This window comes from Cibotium barometz, chromosome 13 (assembly GCF_041138505.1).
Source record: "Cibotium barometz isolate CiBa-2024 chromosome 13, ASM4113850v1, whole genome shotgun sequence".
Classification (NCBI taxonomy): domain Eukaryota; kingdom Viridiplantae; phylum Streptophyta; class Polypodiopsida; order Cyatheales; family Cibotiaceae; genus Cibotium; species Cibotium barometz.
This window is the reverse complement of record NC_141058.1, coordinates 18538718-18561578: the sequence shown is the minus strand read 5'-3', so window position 1 is coordinate 18561578 and position 22861 is coordinate 18538718. Positions and strand designations below refer to the sequence as shown.

The 22861-nt window shown below is 43.3% G+C and overlaps 1 protein-coding gene across 1 annotated transcript; it reads left to right on the top strand.

The window, feature by feature from the left end:
- Positions 1-6447: 6447 nt before the first annotated feature.
- On the top strand, positions 6448-21681 carry LOC147632448 (seipin-3-like). Its single transcript, XM_086807275.1, has 2 exons — positions 6448-8183; positions 20509-21681. The coding sequence occupies exons 1-2, from the start codon at positions 6537-6539 to the stop codon at positions 21151-21153; spliced, it is 2292 nt and encodes a 763-aa protein (XP_086663401.1). The 5' UTR covers positions 6448-6536; the 3' UTR covers positions 21154-21681.
- The last annotated feature ends 1180 nt before the right edge of the window (positions 21682-22861 follow it).

The window sequence follows — 22861 nt, the reverse complement described above, 5'->3', positions numbered from 1 at the left end:
ACCTGTATATAAAAAACGTCATTTCAATATTAGCGAGTCAAAAATTTATCCAATAATTGTCGTTTGATGATTCCAGGATTTAGTTTACATCATGGGCTTTCCATCAAGCCAAGTTTCATGATCAAACTATGTCCCTTCTAAAAGTTATGTCCAAATTACTACTATTTTGAAAACAGCAAAAATCATGCGTTTTATCAGCACGTGTCTAAGAAAATTAAAATGTTGCCTTGCAAAAGCTAAGAAAAGTGCAATTAAAAAAATCTCAAGGATTTTTTGGGTCTTGAGGAACATCTGTGGATGTTAAGCATTTCAAAACTCTTAATAGATTGCTCACAAAAATTCAAGAAAAATGCTAACTTTTCAGGACACTTTAGTGTCCTCAGGACACTTAAGTGTCCAATTACAGAACTAGTGTTAATATAGTATACATACCTGCACATATTGTTTTAGTGACATTCAGACCAGTTCCCCCCCCTTTGGAACACTAAGCTATTCCTAGATATCAATATCTCCCATAAACAACCATATCAGATAATACTAACTAGCAAGTTAGTAACTTCTTCTAATTCCACCCCCCTTTCCAAGACCCAATCCCCCCATAACCCTTGAACTCCCAAGCACCTAGCCACCCATTTCCCCATCCTAGCCCAAAATCCCCTAATAGCAAGACACTCCCAGAAAGTATGCTTCCCATCTTCCAAGGCTGATCTACACCTTGGGCAATAGCTTGAAGTAAAGTTTGAAGGAGTTTGGATCCAAATAGTAGCGCTAACAAGCATACTCTGCATAAGAATACTTGAAATTTCAAAGGCATGTTAGTTCCCATATAAGTTTCCATCTCTTCCTCCAAGTTCTAGCTCTCCAATTTACTTTCCAAGTTTTATTGTAGTATTCTATATTTAGATCTATATTCCTCAATTCTAAGTACAAGGCTTTAGCTGATCCAGCTTAACCCCATTGAACCACATCCAATCTTTAAGTCAGCAGGAATCATAAAATGCAGTAGATACCCAAACTTTTTGGATTTTCCGCAACACCTGATTAACCAAAAGTCTTTCTTTGAACTCTTTCTGTGGCTAACTGATCAAGCTCTTTCCAACCTGTCCCAACAATCTGCAAGTCTTCTCAATCCTTTGTTATTCAATTTCTTGGCCATATTAATATTTAACAGAGCCAAAGGAGGGTTGAAGTTGTGGGACCACCAAATCCCAAGATTAAAGAAAGAGTTTCCAATGGCTCTTGAGCAATCATCCCAATGTGACAAAGTCAGCATTTCCTTCCACTTGCCACATAAAAAGCTACAAAATGAGGAGTTTGTGATATTAAGGGGGGCAAAAGAAAAAAAGCTTGTTTCTCCAGTTGAGTCCCATCCACATACCCTTCTAAAGGACATGAGAATCTTCAACCACCTCTCTAAGAATTCTAGCCCATATTTCTTCTTGAGATAAACATTTGGGGAGAAGGAGAGTAATCCTGGAAGAAGCATGAGTGAGAAGATGCAGAATCCCCAAACCTCCATCCACTTTAGACATGTGTATTTTGTCCTAGGCTAACCAAGTACTTACTCTTTTATCATTGGCTTTATTCCTCCACAGAAAGTCCCTAATAGGGCTTATAATCCTGTTCCACTGGGCTTTACCAAAATTAATCGCTAGAGCCAAGAACATAATGTATGCATCAATACTGTGTTGCAAATAGCAAGCCTGTCATGGAATGGCACTCACTCCTTCCCATTTCTTAAGTTTTTGTAGGAATCCTAACAACCCTACCTTTCTCACTGGCTTCTTCCAAAGCTACAATCAAAGGGTGAGAGGCTATTGCAAAGAGAAGAGGAGCTAAAGGGCATCCTTGCCTGATAGACCTTTGATTTCAAATCTCCCTACTATCTTACCATTTAAGAGGAGGCAGAAACAACCCCCCCCGCCCCCCCCTAGAGATAGAGTGAAGATGCAAGAAGTTAACCTGAGACCAAATCCCAATTTTTACATGACTCTTGCCACAAAGGACCAGTGAATCCTATCATAAGCTTTTTCTAGATCTAATTGAAGCATCAATGTCCCATATTATATCCTTGAGAGAGGGCCAAAATGAGATGAAGAACTCTACAGAAAGACATCCCACCTTGGAGACTTTTCCTTGTCCAAATTGATAAGAGCTACCCAACATTCATCAAACTTAACATTTCTCTCAAGCCAATTGGCTTCTCCAATATCAATACTTTGTTTAACCAGTTTAAACATGTTATTTTCTACAATGAACCTTAATCTGGAGCCATCTTCTTTTTGAGACTCAAAGTAGCCCCTAAATTATCCACCCATCTCCTAGCCACTACCTCTATATCATCCTCACTTAGCCATTCTCATCTCCTAGCCACCACTACCTCTACATCATCCTGAATCCCTTAGCCATTCTCATCCCTAATGTATCCAACTATCTCCCTATTACCTTTCCCTTGAGCTAATTTAAATAGATATCTATCAAGTTTCTTTTTAGAGGAAAAGGCACTCATTTTGAGGACACCCAGTCTTAAAACTACCAGTTTGTCATCTTCCTCTTTGAGGCCCAGTTGGCATTTTGTGTAGAGGTTGATCTCCTCCTCTGTGAGCTTCTCCAATTGCCTTCCTTTTTCTTTGTAATAAATTGGTCACTCTACCTTTTCCTTCTCTCTTTCCTCTCATAAGCTCTCAACTTTCCTACCCTTTTAATGAATCCTTGTGTCTAATTAGCAAAGGACCTCTAGGCTCCTTCCCCGACGCATCTTTTCCTTAATCTACTGAAAGCTTCTTCTGTATATTTTATGAACAATTCATCTTTCAACAAAGAGTTATTTACCCTTAATTTCCTAGTAGGAAAGTGGCTCAGTTTCTCCTCCTCCCAATCATTAACATGCCACTCCCAGTTTAAGGGCATATGATCTAAGAGAGCAGAAGAGTTCTCAATCTTAATCTTAAGGGTGTGAGGAACCCAAGAAGCTTGGTGGCTAAAGAAAACCCTATCAAGTCTAGAGGAAGAGCCAAAGTATTGTAGGCTGAAGTATGTGTGGCCAGGGTCAGATCCCCACTCCCCTAAATTCCATCCCTCCACTAGTCCCAACTTACCTCTAAGCTCACTCGATTTCTTTTTTTCCTGCACCATCAAGATGGTGCTTCCTCCACATTTGTCAGATGGTTTCTCCATCATGTTAAAATCACCCAATAAAATCCAGGGGAATTGCATATTAAGACTAAAGAGCCAGTCCCATAAGCCCCCCCTTTCTTTGTAATTATGAGCTTCATAAATGTTAAAAACCCAAATTCTCTCCCCTCAACTTGGCATTCTACTACTAGAGCTCTACCGCTAACCACTGGGGTGGTTAGCAATAAGGCAGGGGTTTATGGAATGATTTATAATGGTCATCACCCCACTGTCAGTTACCCCATAATACACTACCCAATCCTTATACCACTCCCTTCTAGCCACTTTTCCCCCAAAAAGATTGTGTTCTTGAATTGCCAGCATAGACAGTTTCCACTCTTTCACTAAGCTCCAAAAGGTTGCATTTTTCTTTTTGTCTTTAATGCCTTTTACATTCCATGTACATCCCCTCATCTCTACCTTGTTATTCATTGAAGAGCAATTTTAGGGACCATCTCAACCTCTTGACTACCTTCCTCATTAGGAGCAGGGTTCTGGGCCATCTTCCAAGCTGTCTCCACTTGCCAATCGAATTTCTCCATGGAAGAAGTCTCACTATCCATCATCAGGAGCAGTGTTCTGGGCCTTCTTCCAAGACGTCTCCACTTGCCAATTGAATTTCTCCATGGAAGAAGTCTCACTATACATTTCCCCCAAAGGACTGAAAGGATTAGAGTAAATCAAGGGGGTGTGGCACTAGGAGTACTCATAGAGCCCTTCTCCTTCTCAAGAAATTTATTCTGTGATTTTCTAGCTTCTTCCTTGGCAGTCCTTAGGCTGGATTTACCTTTGGATTTTTTTGTAACCTTAGCACACTTTCGTGAAGATCTAATAGACCTTTTCCCTTATCCTCTTTGCCCTCGTTGGCTATAGTTTTTGAACTACCTAATCCCTTCTCCCCCCCCCCCCCCGCAAATCCATGGCTTCCTTTCTTTCTTCACTCTCTTTTCCTTGGGGCTGATTACCATAGAATCTAGCTATATGACCAAGATCACCACATTTGAAACATGCCCCTGGGAAAGGGCCGAAATTTAGGGATAATTCGATTTTCCCCAATTCCCCAAGATCCACCTCCAAGGTTTTCGGGGTTTTGATCATAGTATTCCAAGATATGCAAACATTATTCACTTGATGACTAGAATCCTCAACTTTAGGAATGAACGAAGGTGGACCCAATGATTTTGCCAAATCATCAAGAGCTGGCCAAAGATAGGGAGGAAGGCCTACCAACTCCACCCATTCTGGACATGCATTTTTCAAGCTTTGGTTCACATCAAAGAGTGGATCAAATGGTACAACATACACAAGTTTAGGACCCATAAACATAGGAGCTTTGGAGAGCAAGTCAAAGACAGCCTGCCCTTTAGAGAAAAGGACATTAAAAAACCCTTTCCCAAGATAAAAGGTTTGAAGAACCACCTTTTCATGCAAAACTTCTTCTTGAAGCCATCTACCGAGTTCAGCTTTAGAGGGGGGTCTACTAGAGCAGAACAATATAATGTTATAGAACGAGAACAGATTCACCTACTTCCTTACTAGGTCGATAGAGACCTTGGTACATACCTTGGATATAGAAGAGTGCACATAAGAAGTATTGGTGTATAATTTGCTTGCTGCCCAATTTGGATTGAGCCTTTTCTTCTCTTGAGTCTCGTCTTCATCGCGAGACTGCTTATTTTGTTACTATCGTCTGTACCCCAGTCGCCCCAGCTTTGGGCATCTTAATCCCCTAGCTTCCCAACATCTTACATCTAATCTGATCCCATGCCTACGTACAACAAGTCTGCATGTGCGATGTAACTGCCCATGCATCCCACTGACCTTACTCAAGTGTCGTCGACCACGTTCCCACTATTCCTTACCATGCAATGATGCATGTCTCCGCTCATAGACCTTATAAATATATTTAAAAAAAAGATTGGTTGAAAGTATGCAAGAACATTTATCCTTGAACACTAAATAGAGATAAGCAAAGGTCCCATTTCCCAATCTTAACCCAGGCTCCTCTAATAGCAGGGCAGTCCCAAAATGTATGCTTTCCATCTTCCAAGGTAGTCTTACATCTAGGGCAGCATCCACTTGTGAAATTCATCTGAACTAGCTTAGAACCAATGGGCAGGGCTCCCATACACACTCTTCATAGAAATTGGTTTAGAGCTGTTTAGGGGTGTAAGGTCAGTGGGGGGATTGGTTGTTTGGCAGATGGGCAACTAATGGTGAACATGTTGATTTGATCTTTAATATTATCAGATTTTATTGCTTATGGAAGATCTGGAACTCTAGAAGCTGCATTGTGTTTTAGAAAGCTTGTGATACTGGAATTGATGTTAGTAGATTGATGTATAAATGTATATGTATGTGCTGGTCTATATGCTTGGTTAATAAGTTGAGTGAGATTGAACTGTTTCAGTTGATTGACACTTTGCAATCTGCTATCATCTGATCCTGTTCCTTTAGGGGTTGCTTGTAGACATACATGGCTGTGCCTAATGATGTGCTGTGACAATTTGCAGGGTCTTAGAAAGCAGAAGGTAAATGTTAAGCCAGTCAAATATGGATCTAAAACAAAGAGATGGTACAAGAAGGTCAAGCAAGCAAGTTACATCTTTGTTGCCTTTATTGAGAATCTAGTAGGGACTAGACCAATAGTCAAAATCTGGTTTCAGAAAGGGGAGATGTACTGGAAAAACAAGCTCCTAGGGGCTGCTCAACTGAAGCTTTGGTTGAAACTTGTATTCTGCTAAGAGTTATCTTGGGATGAATCTTCTTTTGTCTATGAGGATGATAGATGTGATTTAGTGAGTAGCTTGCTTAATGAAGGCCGATTTATTTGTTGTCGATGGCTGACTCTGGGGTTGGAATGATACTATGTAAAGTTTCTTTTTCTAAATAATAATCTATTAATATTAACCATGGACAACCAAGGCACAAGGAGAGGAGAGAAAAAGAAATTCTGAATTTTTAAAAAATAAAAGGAAAAAATCCCTTTGATTGACCCTTTGTATTCCGATTAACTCTCTGTATTGCAATTGACCCTTTGTATTCCGACTTTCATTCTTGTGTTTCGCTGGGTTGAGTACTAGTAAATATATATTATTGGTCAAAAAAAGAAAAAAAGAAAAGCAAAGGCTCCTAAATATTCACGTGTGCTACTCGTAACGAGACAACGTGATGGTGAGTACTAGTAAATATATATTATTGGTCAAAGAAAAAGAAGAAAAGATAAGCAAAGGTTCAAGTGTGCTACTAGACGCTGACACGTAACGAGACAACGTGATGGTGAGCGCGTACCGTACTCGCGGTAACCGATAAAAACCTTCTTCTCCGGTAGTGGAAGAGCTTGCGGAGCCGGAGGGTAAGCTATGGAGAAGAACAGCCGCGTTGATCTATGTTGCGAAGAAAGCTCTGATGGCGAAGAGGATTACCATTCTGCAAGCGAGAGCTCCTCCTTCGGTGGTGATGGTGTCCCTGTCCTCGCTGCTCTCCTCGCTATTCAAATTGCGGTAGCCTGCACTGTTTTCAAGCACATCGGAAGTTCGAAAAACCGCCTTCCGGCCGTCCTCGGACTACCATGGCTCGCTGTGAAGAAGAAAGGGTTCAGGAAGAAGGAGATTTCATGTCCTCAACACGCAGGAGCCATCCCGGAAGGTAAACTGCGGGAGGAAACTGCTGGCGATGGGGGAACTTCGCCGGCAAGAAGACAGGAGCAGCTATGGAGTGATCCAGGTATGGAAAATATATCCTCTGTTGAAAGCTTGGTGCTCAAAAGCCCCATACAAGATAGCTTCCCACAGAACCCTCCCATTTTGAGGAGGAGCAGTAAGCCTGGCCTTTCTGTAGATCATGCTTCCGATAGCTTCATCCTGCGTGATGAAGAAGGCTCTCTGTGTCTACCAAAGAGAATGTCTATGGATGTGAATCTCGACTTAGTGCGTTATGAAGAAGGCCCTCTTCGCCAGTCAAAGAGAAGGTCCATGAAAATGGATATCGACACAGTGCAGGATGAAGAAGGTTCTTTTTGCATGCCAAAGAGGAGACCTGCGGATATGGATGTTACTGTTGTTGAAGAAGGCTTTGCTGGCCTACGGATTAGAAGGTCTATGGATAGGGATCTTGACATAGCCCAGGAGCTGTCCGAAGAGTGTCCTCAGGAGAGCAGCATTTCATCAGAGCGCAACAGAAGCTCTCCTATGAACAGAGGTCCATCACCATTGCTTCAGCGTGGGAAGAGACATTATAGGTCTTCTGTTTATGAGACTAATGCAGCTGAAGAGGGACAGGTAGGAGAACAGAGAGAGGTAGATGACAACTTCGACAATTTTTGCACAGATACTGTCTCTGAGGATGAATCTGAATTGCAAGCTAGCAGATTATACATGCAGAAAAAGGACTCCGAAGGCTCACTTGCATACAGAATGCCTGAGGATAATCAGTCCAATAGTCTCTTCTTGTGGCCGATCGGACTGACTGTAGAGGCTATTGGATTCCAGGTTCGGCTAATTGCACAAGCTTTCTCATTGATTGGATTGTTTTTCAACTGGTGTAACTCATTTGCTTCCAATCGAGTTCGTGAGACACTGCAAGTTAAAGACAGGGCAACAGAAGCTTTAAGTCAGAAAGTCTCTATGATCACACATGTCCCACCGAAAGTCACTGAAAGTGGAAGCATTTTCTTAAAAAGAGCTGCTTGGGGATGCTTAGCAGCAACTTATGTCTGCATTTTGCTAAGCATGCTCTTGTTTCCAGCACTGCTTCTGGATTACATTTTCTTGAGCAAGATTGTGGAGGAGCCAGTGAGTGTTAGAGAGCCGCTACATTTTGATTATACACTACCTCACCCAACTGCAGTCATCTCCCTGCATCCTTCACGAGGAGTCCACAGTTCAACTGGCAAACTATTGCGCCACCCTGAGTATGTTAGAGCGATTCCAATATCACACAAGGTTCACATCACTGTTATGTTGACTTTACCAGAGTCGGACTACAACAGAAATCTTGGGATGTTTCAGGTACTCTAGAACCTGAGTTAAACTCCTCATACATGAGTGTTACTTTTAGTGATATTTTATGCAAGAAAAACCATCTAGGGGTAAGGATTTTGAACTTTTGTGATCGTTTTGGGACCAAACACTTGAATGAGCTAGTTTGTTTTCAATGGTTGAAATTACTTGTTTGATACTCAATTTTTAATAAGAAATGATTTTATTTAATGTATCCATTTTTAAAAGTGTGGAACACCCACCCATATGCATACATGCCTACCAACACACCTCCCACCCATGTGCGCCTGCATACTACATACAGTTTGCCACATCATGAGCTTCACTTGTTTCATGAGGAGGTGTGTAGCATCTTGAGACGGGTTTGCCAAAATGGGACCATTACAATGTCGGCAGCAGTAATTGGCCCACCACTTTGATTGTATCGGGTATGAGTCATCGGGTATGAGTCATAGTCACAAGAAATATTTTGAGGTTTTTGGAGTGTGTTTTTGAAAGGTTTCATTCCTCACTAGAAAAACAACAGGTCTCAAAAAATCAATAATTAATCAAATATATATATATATATATATATATTCACACACACACACACACATATATATAGCTATATGTATTCATGTATACACATATATAATCCCAAATTCACATAATTATAATCCCATAATTCTAGTCGTTTATACATACATACATACATACATACATACATACATACATACATACATATATATATATATATATATATATATATATATATATATATATATATATATATATATATATATATATATATATATATGATTAATTATTGATTTTTTGAGACCTGTTGTTTTTCTAGTGAGGGATGAATGTATGTATATTGTATGTATGTATGTATGTGTGTGCACACACACACACACACGCACACACATGTTTCTTTCAGAACCCACTAGAATTATGGGATTAAGTAACTATGGGTTTTTTGGTGGGATTAGGAAGAAAAAGCGATGGGAGAGGTGTCAAATCCCCATAGGATCTCCTCGTAGAACGCTCTTGGTACAAGACTCGAAACCTGCAAACAAACCAAACAAACATGACGGGGGTGCAGGCCTGACTCATCTCCCAACCTTGACAGTCGTGGGCAAGCCCACAAGTCTTTGCTGTCCCCACCGAGCCACGAGCTGAGCTAACTAGATGGACGTACTGACCAATCTCTACCTCGTGACGTCCCATACCGCCACGAAGCTATTCTTGTGGGCCTCGAGACTGCTGTCGGCCTCGATTGCATAAAGCAAGTGCACGTCTGCACTAGATCCAGGTTCCTGACCATAGAGCTCTCACAAAGACACACGAGACTCTATATCACTAATGACTAACCTTGGCCACCCTTTTATAGGCTCTTGGCCGGTCATCGGGCGTCCACACTTGGGTGCTCGCCCGTCCATACTTGGGTGCCCGCCCGTTAGTCTATCCCTAACTCAGCTCGTCAATCAGTCTGCCTAGCTCCAAGCTTCCCCAAACCTTGAAGCTAGTCTTGTGTGCGTGTAGCACACGGTAGATACACACTGTGCACATGACATACTTCCCTTCCTCGAAGAGCTCACTAAAAAGCCAGGGTAATCTCTCTAAAGAGTAGTCAATGTCTCCCATGTAGCGTCCTCCTCAACAAACTCGCCGTCGCTTGAATCGTGGAGATCCCAAGGTTCGCTCAGGTTATTCATCCGCCATCATGTTCAGCCGACTCTTAACGCCACAACTCTCCCTTTCTCACGCTGTTCACACAGCCCTTAACTCTTTGCCTATTCTCTCTCTTTTTCATGCTGTTTACACAGCCAACTTAATCCATGCTTTTCTCTTTCATGACTGAATTCACAGCCTTTACCCTATGTTTCTCTCCTTGCCAATCACTCTTCTTCTTGATTAACATGACAACCCTTTACAAGACCAAAATCCCTAACATGGGTTTAAACGATGCAAAAAATAACATGTTGAATCTGAGAAAACAGTAGTATGCATGGAAATACAGCAATTTTCTCGAACTCATACCTTTTCTTTGACCTCTTCTTCTCTACCTACCGACTTGCTCGTTCACGAGGCTTGCTCTGATACCACTGTCACATCCCCATAGGATCTCTTTGTAGAACGCTCCTGGTACAAGACTCGAAACCTGCAAACAAACATGACGGGGGTGCAGGCCTGACTCACCTCCCAACCTTGACACCCGTGGGCAAGCCCACAAGTCTTGGTTGTCCCCACCGAGCCACGAGCTGAGCTAACTAGATGGACGTATCGACCAATCTCTATCTCGTGATGTCCCATACTGCCACGAAGCTACCGTTGCGGGCCTCGGTTGCATAAAGCAGGTGCACGTCTGCACTAGATCGAGGCTCCTGACCATAGAGCTCTCACAAAGACACGCGAGACTCTATATCACTAATGACTAACCTTGGCCACTCTTTTATAGGCTCTTGGCCGGTCATCGGGCGTCCACACTTGGGTGCCCGCCCGTCCATACTTGGGTGCCCGCCCGTTAGTCTATCCCTAACTCAGCTCGTCAATCAGCCTGCCTAGCTCCAAGCTTCCCCAAACCTTGAAGCTAGTCTTGTGTGCCTATAGCACACGATAGATACACACTGTGCACATGACAAGAGGAAAGGTGAAAAGAAAAGTAGAGGAGGAGGAAAAGGACAAGAAGTGCAAGAAGGGAGGAAGGAGAAAGACAGGGGAACGAGGAGGAGGAAGGGAGAAAGGAGAAAGAGAGGGGAATGAGGAGGAGGAGGAAAAGGATAGGAAGTGAAAGAAGGGAGGAAGGAGAAAGAGAGGGGAATGAGGAGGAGGAAGGAGAGGAAGAGGAGGAGCAGAGGAGAGGAAGAGGAAGGAGCAGAGGAGATAAAGGCGCAAGCTGTAGCTTGAAACGATGGGCTCGGCATCATGAAATAGGCGGAGGAGAAATGCAAACAAGGTTGAAAAACTGACTCTCAAATTTGGGCGAAATGTCACCGGCAAGGAGGTTTCGACGTTTTTTAGAAATGTTTCAAGCATTTCCAAATAACAAAACATGTTTTTTGTGACTATGGTGAGGCAAATGAGCATAGACTTGGGGTGGAGGATTTGTGGAGCCATTTGATACAGGGGTACGCGAGGCCCCAAATTTACGGTCAAGCTCAATGAATATCGCCGTGAATTTCATGAAAAGGGTATAAACCATTCTATATTTGGGTGAAGCTCTAGTGTTTAAGTGAGAGTAAGACCATCAAGGTTTGGCCTAGTTGAAACTACACAAACCATGTCAGATGCCACAACTTTTCCAAACTTTTGGCATTCATATTGAGTTGGGAAAGCCCCAAGCAACTGCCCGAAAATTCAATGGAGAGAAGTTGACAGAAATCCTAATCCATGGAGATGCATGTCACATCACTAAAGCATATTTATCAAATCTTCATTGTTGCTTATACACCCTAGCTTGCTTTGATACCAATGAAATCTATGCATCTGTTCCATCCAGTCCCCAATCCGTTCCTGCCTTGATTCTGAACACTGTCTTGGTCTTCATTCCTGAGAAATGAGTCTGGCACTCTCACTCCACTCCTTGGAGGATAATCCTCCCTTGGGACCGTTGCCTGAGAACCTATCTGGCTCATAGGACTGCCATCCCCTCTGGCTTTGTAGAACACCACCAACAAACCTCGTGGGAGCTCTTCCTAATCTTGTATTCCTTGCCTTGGGCTTCGTATCCGTGCACTTTCTTGTACCTTGGACCTGTACACCATCATATGGGAGTGAAACAGCTGAGCCTGATGCTCTGATACCAATGTAACACGTGGAAGCTCTAAGAGTCTTCTCTCAGTCCTAAACACCACTTAGAACATGCTGATGCAAAAAACGCAGATAGAAGGGAGAGCAGAGAGAGAGAGAGAGAGAGAGAGCTGGAAATTCAGTATATTCATATGGTACAAAAAGTTACCCTAAGTCTACAGCCATAGGTTGCCTTCTTGAAAAGGTGGAAAACACCAAAACAGTCCTACTATTGGACCCACTCCATAAGGGAGTGAATGACTAACTCAATGAGCACATGCGCCTTTTATAGCCTCTTGAATCATTGGAGGGTTGGCCGACTGTTGGTTGGCCAGCTGACTGGCATGTTTCTCCATAAATGCTGAAGCGCCTGCAGCCGCCTTCCTCTGGTACAGCCGACTCCCCTGTGTGCAGCCGACAGCCCGTCATGCAGCCAACTACATCCTTCCTTGTCTTCCATGCCCTGCTCGAAGTCCAACACTGCCACTTGTGCACTTTATGCTCCAAGTCCTGGTTCTAATCATCTTTTCCTTGGCTGCCCCTTCTGGACTAGCTCTAGAGAATGTCCATGGCAATTCTTGCACATGACATCCCCCTCTGCTAAACTTGATGACGGGATTCCAACCTGTTCTTGGATGACTGTCATCATCCCATTCTATTTCCGAAGTCCCTTTGTCATCCATACGTGTCATCCATACATGTCATCCATACGTCTCTGGCAAACCTTTTTCACTGAAAACCCGGCCCGGTCTCCAAAACCACTTTGACTCTGAATAAAATCTATGCATCTGTTCCATCCGGTCCCAATCCGTTCCTGCCTTGACTCTGAACACTGTCTTGGTCTTCATTCTTGAGAAATGAGTCTGGCACTCTCACTCCATCCCTTGGAGGATAATCCTCCCTTGGGACCGTTGCCTGAGAGCCTATCTGGCTCACACGACTGCCATACCCTTGGGCTTTGTGGAACACCACCAACAAACTTGATGACGGCATTCCAACCTGTTCTTGGATGACTGTCATCATCCCATTCTATTCCCGAAGTCCCTCTGTCATCCATCCGTCTCTGGCAAACTCTTTTCACTGAAAACCCGGCCCAGTCTTCAAAACCACTCTGACTCTGAATAAAATCTATGCATCTGTTCCATCCAGTCCCCAATCCGTTCTGCCTTGACTTTGAACACTGTCTTGGTCTTCATTCCTGAGAAATGAGTCTGGCACTCTCACTCCACCCCTTGGAGGATAATCCTCCCTTGGGACCGTTGCCCGAGAACCTATCTGGCTCACAGGACTGCCATCCCCTCTGGCTTTGTAGAACACCACCAACAAACCTCGTGGGAGCTCTTCCTGATCTTGTGTTCCTTGCCTTGGGCTTCGTATCCGTGCACTTTCCTGTACCTTGGACCTGTACACCATCATATGGGACTGAAACAGCGTTTAGCCTTGCTGAGCCTGATGCTCTGATACCAATGTAACACGTGGAAGCTCTGAGAGTCTTCTTTCAGCCCTAAACACCACTTAGAACATGCTGATGCAAAAAACGCAGATAGAAGGGAGAGGAGAGAGAGAGAGATAGCTGGAAATTCAGTATATTCATACGGTACAAAAAGTTACCCTAAGTCTACAGCCATAGGCTGCCTTCTTGAAAAGGTGGAAAACACCAAAACAGTCCTACTACTGGACCCACTCCATAAGGGAGTGAATGACTAACTCAATGAGCACATGCGCCTTTTATAGCCTCTTGAATCATTGGAGGGCTGGCCAACTGCTGGTTGGCCAGCTGACTGGCATGTTTCTTCATAAATGCTGAAGCGCCTGCAGCCACCTTCCTCTGGTACAGCCGACTCCCCTGAGTGCAGCCGACAGCCCGTCATGCAGCCAACAGCACCCTTCCTTGTCTTCCATGCCCTGCTCCAAGTCCAACACTGCCACTTGTGCACTTTATGCTCCAAGTCCTGGTTCTAATCATCTTTTCCTTGGCTGCCCCTTCTGGACTAGCTCTAGAGAATGTCCATGGCAATTCTTGTACATGACAAAGCTAGAACCGAAGCTGCAGTTTGGGGGGGGGGGATTCCATTGCCCTCTCGATAACACCATCTATCAGGGGGGGAGGAAGGGAAGATATTGCTTCTTGAGGCTAGGAAAGAAAACTATCATAGGGAGGAGGGGGAAATATTCCTTCTTGAGGCCTATAAGAAAATTGTCACAAGAAAACCTGAGATGCTAGCGAGAGGGTTGGAGGCTGGGTCGAAGCCATGTTGCTACCTCGCAAAGAAGGCCTAAGCTGTACACAGTGCGATGGGGCTCAATTGCATGACTCCGTCTGATGCTGCAAGCGAATCAAACTCGACCTGGTAGTATCCATGCCCCAAAGGATGAATATCAACGATCTTTCCAGGCTCGTCGATAAGGCTAGCCTGCAAAAAATCCTTGAGGTGTCCACACGCTAGGAGGCTACCCACAATCTTGCAAACCAAGGTGGGGGCATCTAGGGAGGTGACTGTTGAAGCGAGGAGCTGGAGGTCCGCTTTAGAAAAGGGAAGGCAAGGGATGTCCGCCTCAGTCGAGGGGCTGCCATGGAGTCCTCTTGGAGGCGTGAAGACCAAAAGATGCCAACACTCGCTAAAGAGAAAAACTGTACGAAAGCTGAAAACACCCGACAAAGGAGAGGTTGAAGAGGATAGGGCTTGGGTGATGGGTAGAAGAGGCGGTCGGAAGGCTCAGCGGGCTGAGATGGCGTAGAGGGCTGGAAGGCTAAGGCGGGAGCAAGGGCTCAAAAGGGCAGCACGAAGGAGGAGGAAGGCAAGGGGAGCTATAAGGCGGGGGGGCGCACGCAGTCAACGAAGAGGAGGCGGGTGGCAACACTCGCCAAAGAGAAAAACTGCACGAAAGCTGAAAACATCTGACGAAGGAGAGGTTGAAGAGGATAGGGCTCAGGTGATGGGTAGAAGAGGCAGTCGGAAGGCTCAGCGGGCTGAGATGGCGCAGAGGGCTGGAAGGCTAAGGCGGGAGCAAGGGCTCAAAAGGGCAGCACGAAGGAGGAGGAAGGTGAGGGGAGCTAGAGGGCGGGGGGGTGGTGTGCACAGTCAGCGAGGAAGGAGGCAGTGAAGAGGAGGCGGGTGACAACGAAGGGGTGGATGTGTCAAGAAGGTGGAGGGCAGCACGGAGAAGGAGGTGATGGTGAGGGATGGCAGGTGCGTAGACGGGGGGGGGGGGGGGGGGGGGAGCTCCAGCTCGTTGCTTGACTTCTTCATTTCCTTGTAGAAAGGATGGTGCTTGCATGTGAAGGTCCTCGACTCTCTTGATAACTGAAATCTAATAGAGACCCTTTTCGGAAGCTAGGGCACTTTGGTCACTTGAATTTTGGCAGTTTGTTGCGTCTTAGAAGGCAAGAGATGTTGTCAGAATTGCCACAGCTTGAGGCCCCTGTCAAACACAGGTCAGTTGAGCTGAATTGCGTTGTTGCTGTGAAAGTTAGGTGCTACAAGGGATGCTGGACTGCTTGGAGTTGCACCAGACTTGATATTACAGTAGAGATGTTGGTTGTCGTCGCCTAAAGATGCATGGGATCCAAGACTCCTACTTGCGTGAAGTGGGTGCTCCACTTGAGCTACAAAATGGGGCTGATATTGTTGCAAATCAAGGATGAGCTCCGGCTGCTAGATGTTGTTTAGTTCTTCACCATGATTTCTTAGAAGTCGCCTTTGAATCACCTTTGAGCCGTTTGAGATGTTCACAATAAAAGGATGAGTGTGTCTCTCCCTATTTTTGTTGGGTAGGAGGGCAACTAGCCTGCACACACACACACACACACACACACACACACACACACACACACAAGCTCAAGCACAAAGAAACGTGAGAGCGCTGGAAAAGATGTACTCAATAATAATGAAATGAAAGTATAAGTGAGTACTAAAAAGCCTAGGGCTAAGTGCCCAACACACAAGAGTTGTTCACACGGGGAAAAAACCTGTGTCCAGCCACCACAGGGAAAAAGTGCTTGTGAGTAAGCTGGGTGCACACTTGAACTAGCCAGGAGTGGCCGGGTGGACATGACCAACAAACCTCCCTCAAGTGAACGGTGTGAACGGGTAGTAGGGTGATAAAGCTGTGAATGCTGCCGTGCACTATGCTCCACAGTAAGAGTGATCACGATGGCAAAGATGAACTGCAATAAGTAAGCACTATATGACAGGGAAATGAGAAACCCCAATGTCATAGTGCTAATGCTAGAGCACAGTAGTACATAAACGCATCACCTGAAATGCATGTAAAGATCATGTGGACATCAACTGCATCAAATCAAGAGGCATCGCATAATGCCCCCGTGAAGGCAAGCATCCAAATGCCCCAATCACTTCACCTTCTGTTGGAGCATGTGCGAGAGGACGCTCCTCAGTGCCATCCACATATAGCCATACATTCCTGGCAACCAATACATGACGCATCATATAAGCCCACATAGGGTAGTTATTCCCATTGAGCTTGTCCTCTTGAGACAGCATGCCAAAGAGGTCATTGTTACTCTTGGCCATGACAACAGAGCAAATTTGCCACAAGTCACCACAAGAGTAGGCAATGCCTAGCAAAACTGTAAGAATGCGGGAGATAAATAGCAGGATAATCAATGGACTGAAAGGGAACTCCTTCACCACAAGAAATACATATGCATGTCCCAAATCTGTAAGTGTATTGCACGAGAAGGCAAATTTGTTAAACTTCAAAGTGTCCACAATGACATACATATACTGCACAAACCACAAATGTATACATGTGCCGTGAAAAACACGATCAGTTGACACCTATAAGAGCTGCAAGTGCTCAAATCCCGGCAAAATCAAAGATAAATGGGTCGAATGTTGCAAAAATGGGCTCAATGTAGAAAAGCCCTAATTTTTAGGCAACCAATTAGACCAAATTTGAACCGGCACCTGTAAATCTGCTAAAGTGTCCAAATGTGCAATTATCACTTGCACCAAATGTTGTAATGCCCAAAAAATTGGGGAAAATGTTCCAATGCCAAGTAAATGGGCCTGTAACACCCAAAATGCTTGCAAATGTCTATAATAGACCTGCAAATAGTGCCAATTTCTACAAAATCCCTAATTTTTGCATACATAAATGCGAAAATCTCATGGAAATTGATGCCAGGTAGGAACAATGTCGCAAATGTGAGCTTAATTTTGAAAAGCCCCAAATTTGGCTGATGCAAATCTGCTTAATGTTGTGATTTCTGTTGGAGAAAATGCCCAAATGTTGGGGTAGACTTGTAAAGCACCTGTACCTGTAAATCCGTTAGACAAACTTATAAATCTGGCCAATTTCTGCAAAACCCCCAAATTTCAAGTGCAAATGTGCACGAAATCTAATCCGAATTGGACGAATGTCACGAATTTAGGGTTTAATGTGAAAATCCCTAAATTTAATGTAAAACAGAGCGGGAAGTTTAGTGCAAAAGGCAAGAGGAGGTTCTACTGAAGAGGCAAGTATTGCTCTAAAAAAGGCTGTTGAAGTAGATTAGCCCGTAGCAAAGGTGCAAACGGCAATAGCAGCAACGACAGCGCTCACAACAACTGCAGCAGTGATTTAGACCAGTAGCGCACAGGTAGGTCGACAGCGCATAGTAGGGCAGGTACAATCGGCGCTTCAAAAGGGGTTCTTGACGGGTGTCAACAACTGCAGTCGGCGATTTTTTTTTGGAGGTCAACGATTTAATAAGTTTTTTAAAACCTTACGAAAGGGCTATTAAAAGGCTTCTTAGTAAGCCTTTTACATTAGACTCTTGCGAATGAAAATAGGCGGTGCAAGCTATTCGGCGGCGCATAGCAACTGGTCGCAGGTACAGTCGCTTCAAGGAGGGAGCACATCAAGTACAATCGGCAGGCTTCAAAGGGGTGGCACACAGCAGTTCGTGCAGAGCAGTGTTCAATTCTCAGTACAGTAGGCAGCAAGAATCCTAACCCTAACCCTAACCCTAACCCTAACAAGGCTCTGGTACCAATGTTGGGAACACACACACACACTTTTTTTTAAAAAAGTGGAATCATAAGTATATTAGATTTACAAGTTGACTATCCAAAGTAGATAGTCCCAAAGTACATCAACTGAAGATGTCAATATAAGCCATATATACATCATGATCTATTTGGTCAACCTGCATGCAATCGAAGAAAGATTGATGCAAGGAGTACCGAAAAAAAGAAAAAGCAGAAAAAACCGCATCATCGAAAACTGCATGGTTGCGGACTTTCCATAGTGTCCATAAAGCCAAGTAGCGCACCCATGAGAAGAAAAGAGAGAACTCTGGTTTGGGCAAATGAAGACCAAATAGCCAGAAAAACTTTCCAAATATCATATTTGGAAATCTAGCCCGCAGAAGCTGGATGAGAGGAAGAAAAAACTGACGAGAGAAGAAGGACAGCTCCAAAAAATATGAATGACTGTCTCCCTGGAAGCAGAGCATCTATGGCAAGTGGATGAGGATATATGTCTGCGTGCCAAAAACTGTCCCGAGGGAATATGCACACACACACACACACACACACACACACACACACACACACACAAGCTCAAGCACTGAGAAACGTGAGTGCTGGAAAAGATGTACTCAATAATAATGAAATGAAAGTACAAGTGAGTACTAAAAAGCCTAGGGCTAAGTGCCCAACACACAAGAGTGTGGTCACACGGGGAAAAATCTTGTGTCCAACCACAAGGAAAAAGTGCCCGTGAGTAAACTGGGCTCACACCTGAACTAGCTCGGAGTGGCCGGGTGGACATGACCAACAATTTCATACAAAGAGACAACAATCTCTTTTTGTTTTTGTCTGCCTGCAGCTGAAAGTAGAAGAATCAATGAATAATCTAACACAAAGAAAGCCTAATATCAATGCTGATGATATGATCATTACTTTGCTTAGTATCCTACACCTGCTTGCATCAAGTTACAAAGAGCCAAAGAGGATCATAATTTAGCAACAAAAGTAATAAGCATTAATTAAAAATAAGAATAACAATCGCACAAAACCACACGTAATGACAAGCTTAACAAGTAATTTCTACTGCGTGCAATTGTAGGTGGTTGCTTTCTACGTTCAGAGTTCTTGGAGATTGTATCATTAATCTGTCCGTTGGATATGGTGGATTGGGTAAACAAAGATGTCGTTGCATGTGCATAGAAAAGGATGAGGCATTGTACGACCCTTGCCTTAATGACATTCGATGTGCACTGAATGTGAGGGAAGACTGGACTCACTTGGTTTAGGGTTTCTTTCACTATTGCAATAGTACACTTATGTTGGATGATTGCTACTCTTACCAATTATTACGACACCTTGTTTGCTTATGTTTTTAGCTGAAAATGTTGGAAAAAAGCTTAATTGACTAGGAAAGAGATTATGGAGAACAAAAATTAAATGAAGATGTTCTCTTGAATGGTTAAGCACCCTTTATTTTGCCTATCCTTGGAAGGGTCTCTGAGTTCCTCAGAGGGTTGACCGAAAGTGGTATACAAAGTGTGACTGATAAAGCTAACGGGTGAACAGGATATAGAGATAGCAAGCGAAGTTGCAGTTTCCGTTGCCATGTAACCCAAGAAATATTAGTTCTTATCCCGATATAATAGTATACAAAGTCAGCAAATTTCAATCAATTGAATAGGCTCTATGGCTACAAAAGTTATGTTGAACATGCTCCTTTATTTGGTAGTGATTTCATACGGCTTGGAGCTTGTGAATTTTGTCATGGAGAAAATTTGTCTGAGATTTGGTATTTAAAAGCTGCATATTGGATGTAAATAAACTAGCAAGCTACTGAAGGATCATTGTTATGATCATATTGCATAATGCCACTTGGTAGTAATCGTTAGTACTTACAAACTTGCATATACCAATGATATTGTTGCTTGATATTAATCATTGGTACAACAGTATTAGTGCTTGAAAACTAATGTGGCATATAATACTCGTAATTCGAATGAGGTTCATACCTATCTTTGATGTGAAGGTTTAGTACATGTAATAATAGTACATGCATCTGTTGATTATGAAATCTTGGTCAAAATGCTCATTCAAAACTTCAAGGAATGTCATTTCATTCATAATCACACTTGTACTGACCTGGATCTAGACACTGGTTGGACACTTCCTAGTGCGAAAAAGTTACTATGCAGGGTGTTCTCCAGCTTGCAGGGAATGCCCTTTTGATGATTCTCAACTTGCCTCTTACTGATCCCGACTTGGGACTGCAGATCTTACACTATGGATGCCTTGCATCCTTCATCTCATCTGACCTCTCAGCTGCCTATTTTATAGTTTCCTGTTCGGGCTGGTTGGTTGATTGCTAAGTGTGCCAATTGTGCCAACTGGGTTCACACTTGGGATGCCTGGTTAACAGATGGTTATATATAGTCAAGCTGTTGCAAAAACTTTGCACTTCATTGGTTTGCTTTCTTTCCTTTGTATAGAAAGGATTTTTCTTTTCTACCTTGACTGCCAATTTATGTATTAAAAGGATCATTAGTTTTTTTTGTTGGGTATGCTAATATATTTTAAAAATGTTGCAGTTAACTGCTCAGCTTCTTTCAGAGAGTGGTCAACCTATTAAATCATCCAGCCGACCATGCATGCTACGATTTCACAGTGCCCCCATTCGTTGGCTGAAGACCTTTCTAGTAAGCTTGCCATCGTTGGTGGGCATGTTCAGTGAAACACAAAAGCTAGTGATACGCTTGATGGAGTTTGAGGAGCAGCATGTACCAACAAGTGCTTTGAGGATCCTGTTACAGCCCAAAGCAGGCATGCCTTTAGGTCAAGGAATACCAGAGATTTATTTTGCTGATGTCTATATTGAATCACATCTTCCTTGGTTAAAGGATCTGGTGCGCAACTGGAAGTGGACATTCTACATTTGGACTGGGTTGATGCTTTTCATTGTGGAGGTCATCATGGTTTTGTGTTGCTGCAGACAGGCTCTTGTGCCAAAAACATGGGTGGGTCAAACTGATGAGGTTAACACTGAACAAGTTGAAGGGGGAAACTCCACCTCAATGAAGGTGAATGAAGGTGGTTTTCTGGGACACCAACCGCCCAAAAAACAAGCCCCAAGCAGGCACCGAGTATCCTTTGATGAACAGATACCCATAGCCAGGGCAACAACAGGTTTAGGAGAACGTAAATCAAAGCAGGGTGGACCACATGTCAATTGCTGATTCATCTGACATAAATGTCCTTTGATCGATGAGTACCCATAGCGTGTATTAACATAGAAACAGCAGTAAGGAGTGGCGATGCAAAAGCCTGTAAACTGTAAAAATGATATCAACAGATGGTTTCTACAGGAAAAGGATTTTCAAAGCTATGTTGGGCACTTATTCAAAATATCTTTGTCCAAGTAAGTTGCTCAATCACATATGGCTGGCTGGGAGATGTCAGCAGGTAATGGTCAAAGGCCGGTGATGACGCTGAAAGGGCAGATCCCTTCCATCCTCGTGCAGATTTTGCAACACCAACAAGATCAAACAACACCAGAGGGTTGTCACTTTCACTGTGTACAATCTGGTACCCTTATTTGTAAATCATGAAATTTTAGAGAGACCCTTTGTACAAAGTTGCAGGAGTTACCCATTTGTTCTCTTAAAATGAGCTTTTTGTGCTTGGAGAGGGAGGCACATATGAGAACTAACAGTAAGAATAAATTTGTTGCCCATAGTTGCTTTACAATAATAATTTCTTATGAATTTGATTTTTAGAGAGAGAGAGAGAGAGAGAGAGAGAGAGAGAGAGAGAGATGCCCTTTCTGTTTATGCAGGCTAATAGAGATTGTTTCCCTTGTAGAAGCAATGGGTCTAGCATATATAAGAGAATCTGAGACTGCTTATGACATTCAAAATGGGTAGTAAATGAGAACACATGTAATTGCTAGTGTAGCTCTGAATCGGTTTTGGATTTAACATGCCATAACTTCAGATGAGAAATTTTTTCACATGCTTTACATGAGGGCTAATATAAATGTTGCAGCCATCAACATTCCCACATAAGACATAGATGTCCTTCAGGCATAAGAAAGGTTATTTAATGCATTTTCCAGGCTGTCTTCAATGCTCCCATATGATTCATAGGAGGAAAGAGGAGGTAGGGAAAATATTTCATGGCACCTGGTTGATAGCAAAGCGAAGCTACTTGTCAAAATGATGGCAGACCAAACTGTAAATTGCAAATGTACTTCATTGTCAAATGCATCTCCCTTAAGGTTGTCTGAGAGTTCAATGTGTTACCTTTCTTTAGTTGATAAGCTATGTGATGTTGAGAGAATTATACACTAGGCACTCATCTTGAAAGTTAGGCCTTGTGGGCCCTTGAGCATTGAGCGACAATTCAAAGAGAAGTTAGCATGTGTCAAGGGTTTGTTGTGATCAAAGCCTCTCTAAGATTCCCTAAACACAAGATGGAAGTGTTGTCAATCCAAATTCGGTTCTACAGGCTTGAGCTCACCACCTAACTATAGATCCAACCGTAGATCCGGGACATTGGTTCACCCCCAAGCATAGGTTCACGGCTCTTGTCCATAGGCTTGCACGATTTAGCCCTCGTGTCCCATACCACTAGGACTTGTTCTAAGGGCCATGGATAGATTGTCTCCATCATTGTGGATTGGAAGGAGGGGAGTTATACTCATCTTTCCAAGGTATACAATGCCACAGTACCTTTCTCACCACATTACTCCCACTTTATGTAGCTTTTTCCAATTAAACCTATACTTGTGTGAACCCATTTCTAAGGTCAACAAGAGCTATTGCCATTATCTTACATCAAGGAGTCAAGGTAGACACACCAAAAGGTCATACATTTAAGATATGAAGCAACGGTGTCTAAATCTATAACTTCGACGGGCGTTCGTAATGGTTCGACAGAATACTT

Bases quoted from the DNA above. Each gene is read 5' to 3' on its own strand.
- LOC147632448 (XM_086807275.1), top strand. From the start codon at position 6,537: ATGGAGAAGAACAGCCGCGTTGATCTATGTTGCGAAGAAAGCTCTGAT. The intron at 8,184-20,508 runs GTACTCTAGAAC...AAAATGTTGCAG, and splicing joins GAAATCTTGGGATGTTTCAG to TTAACTGCTCAGCTTCTTTC.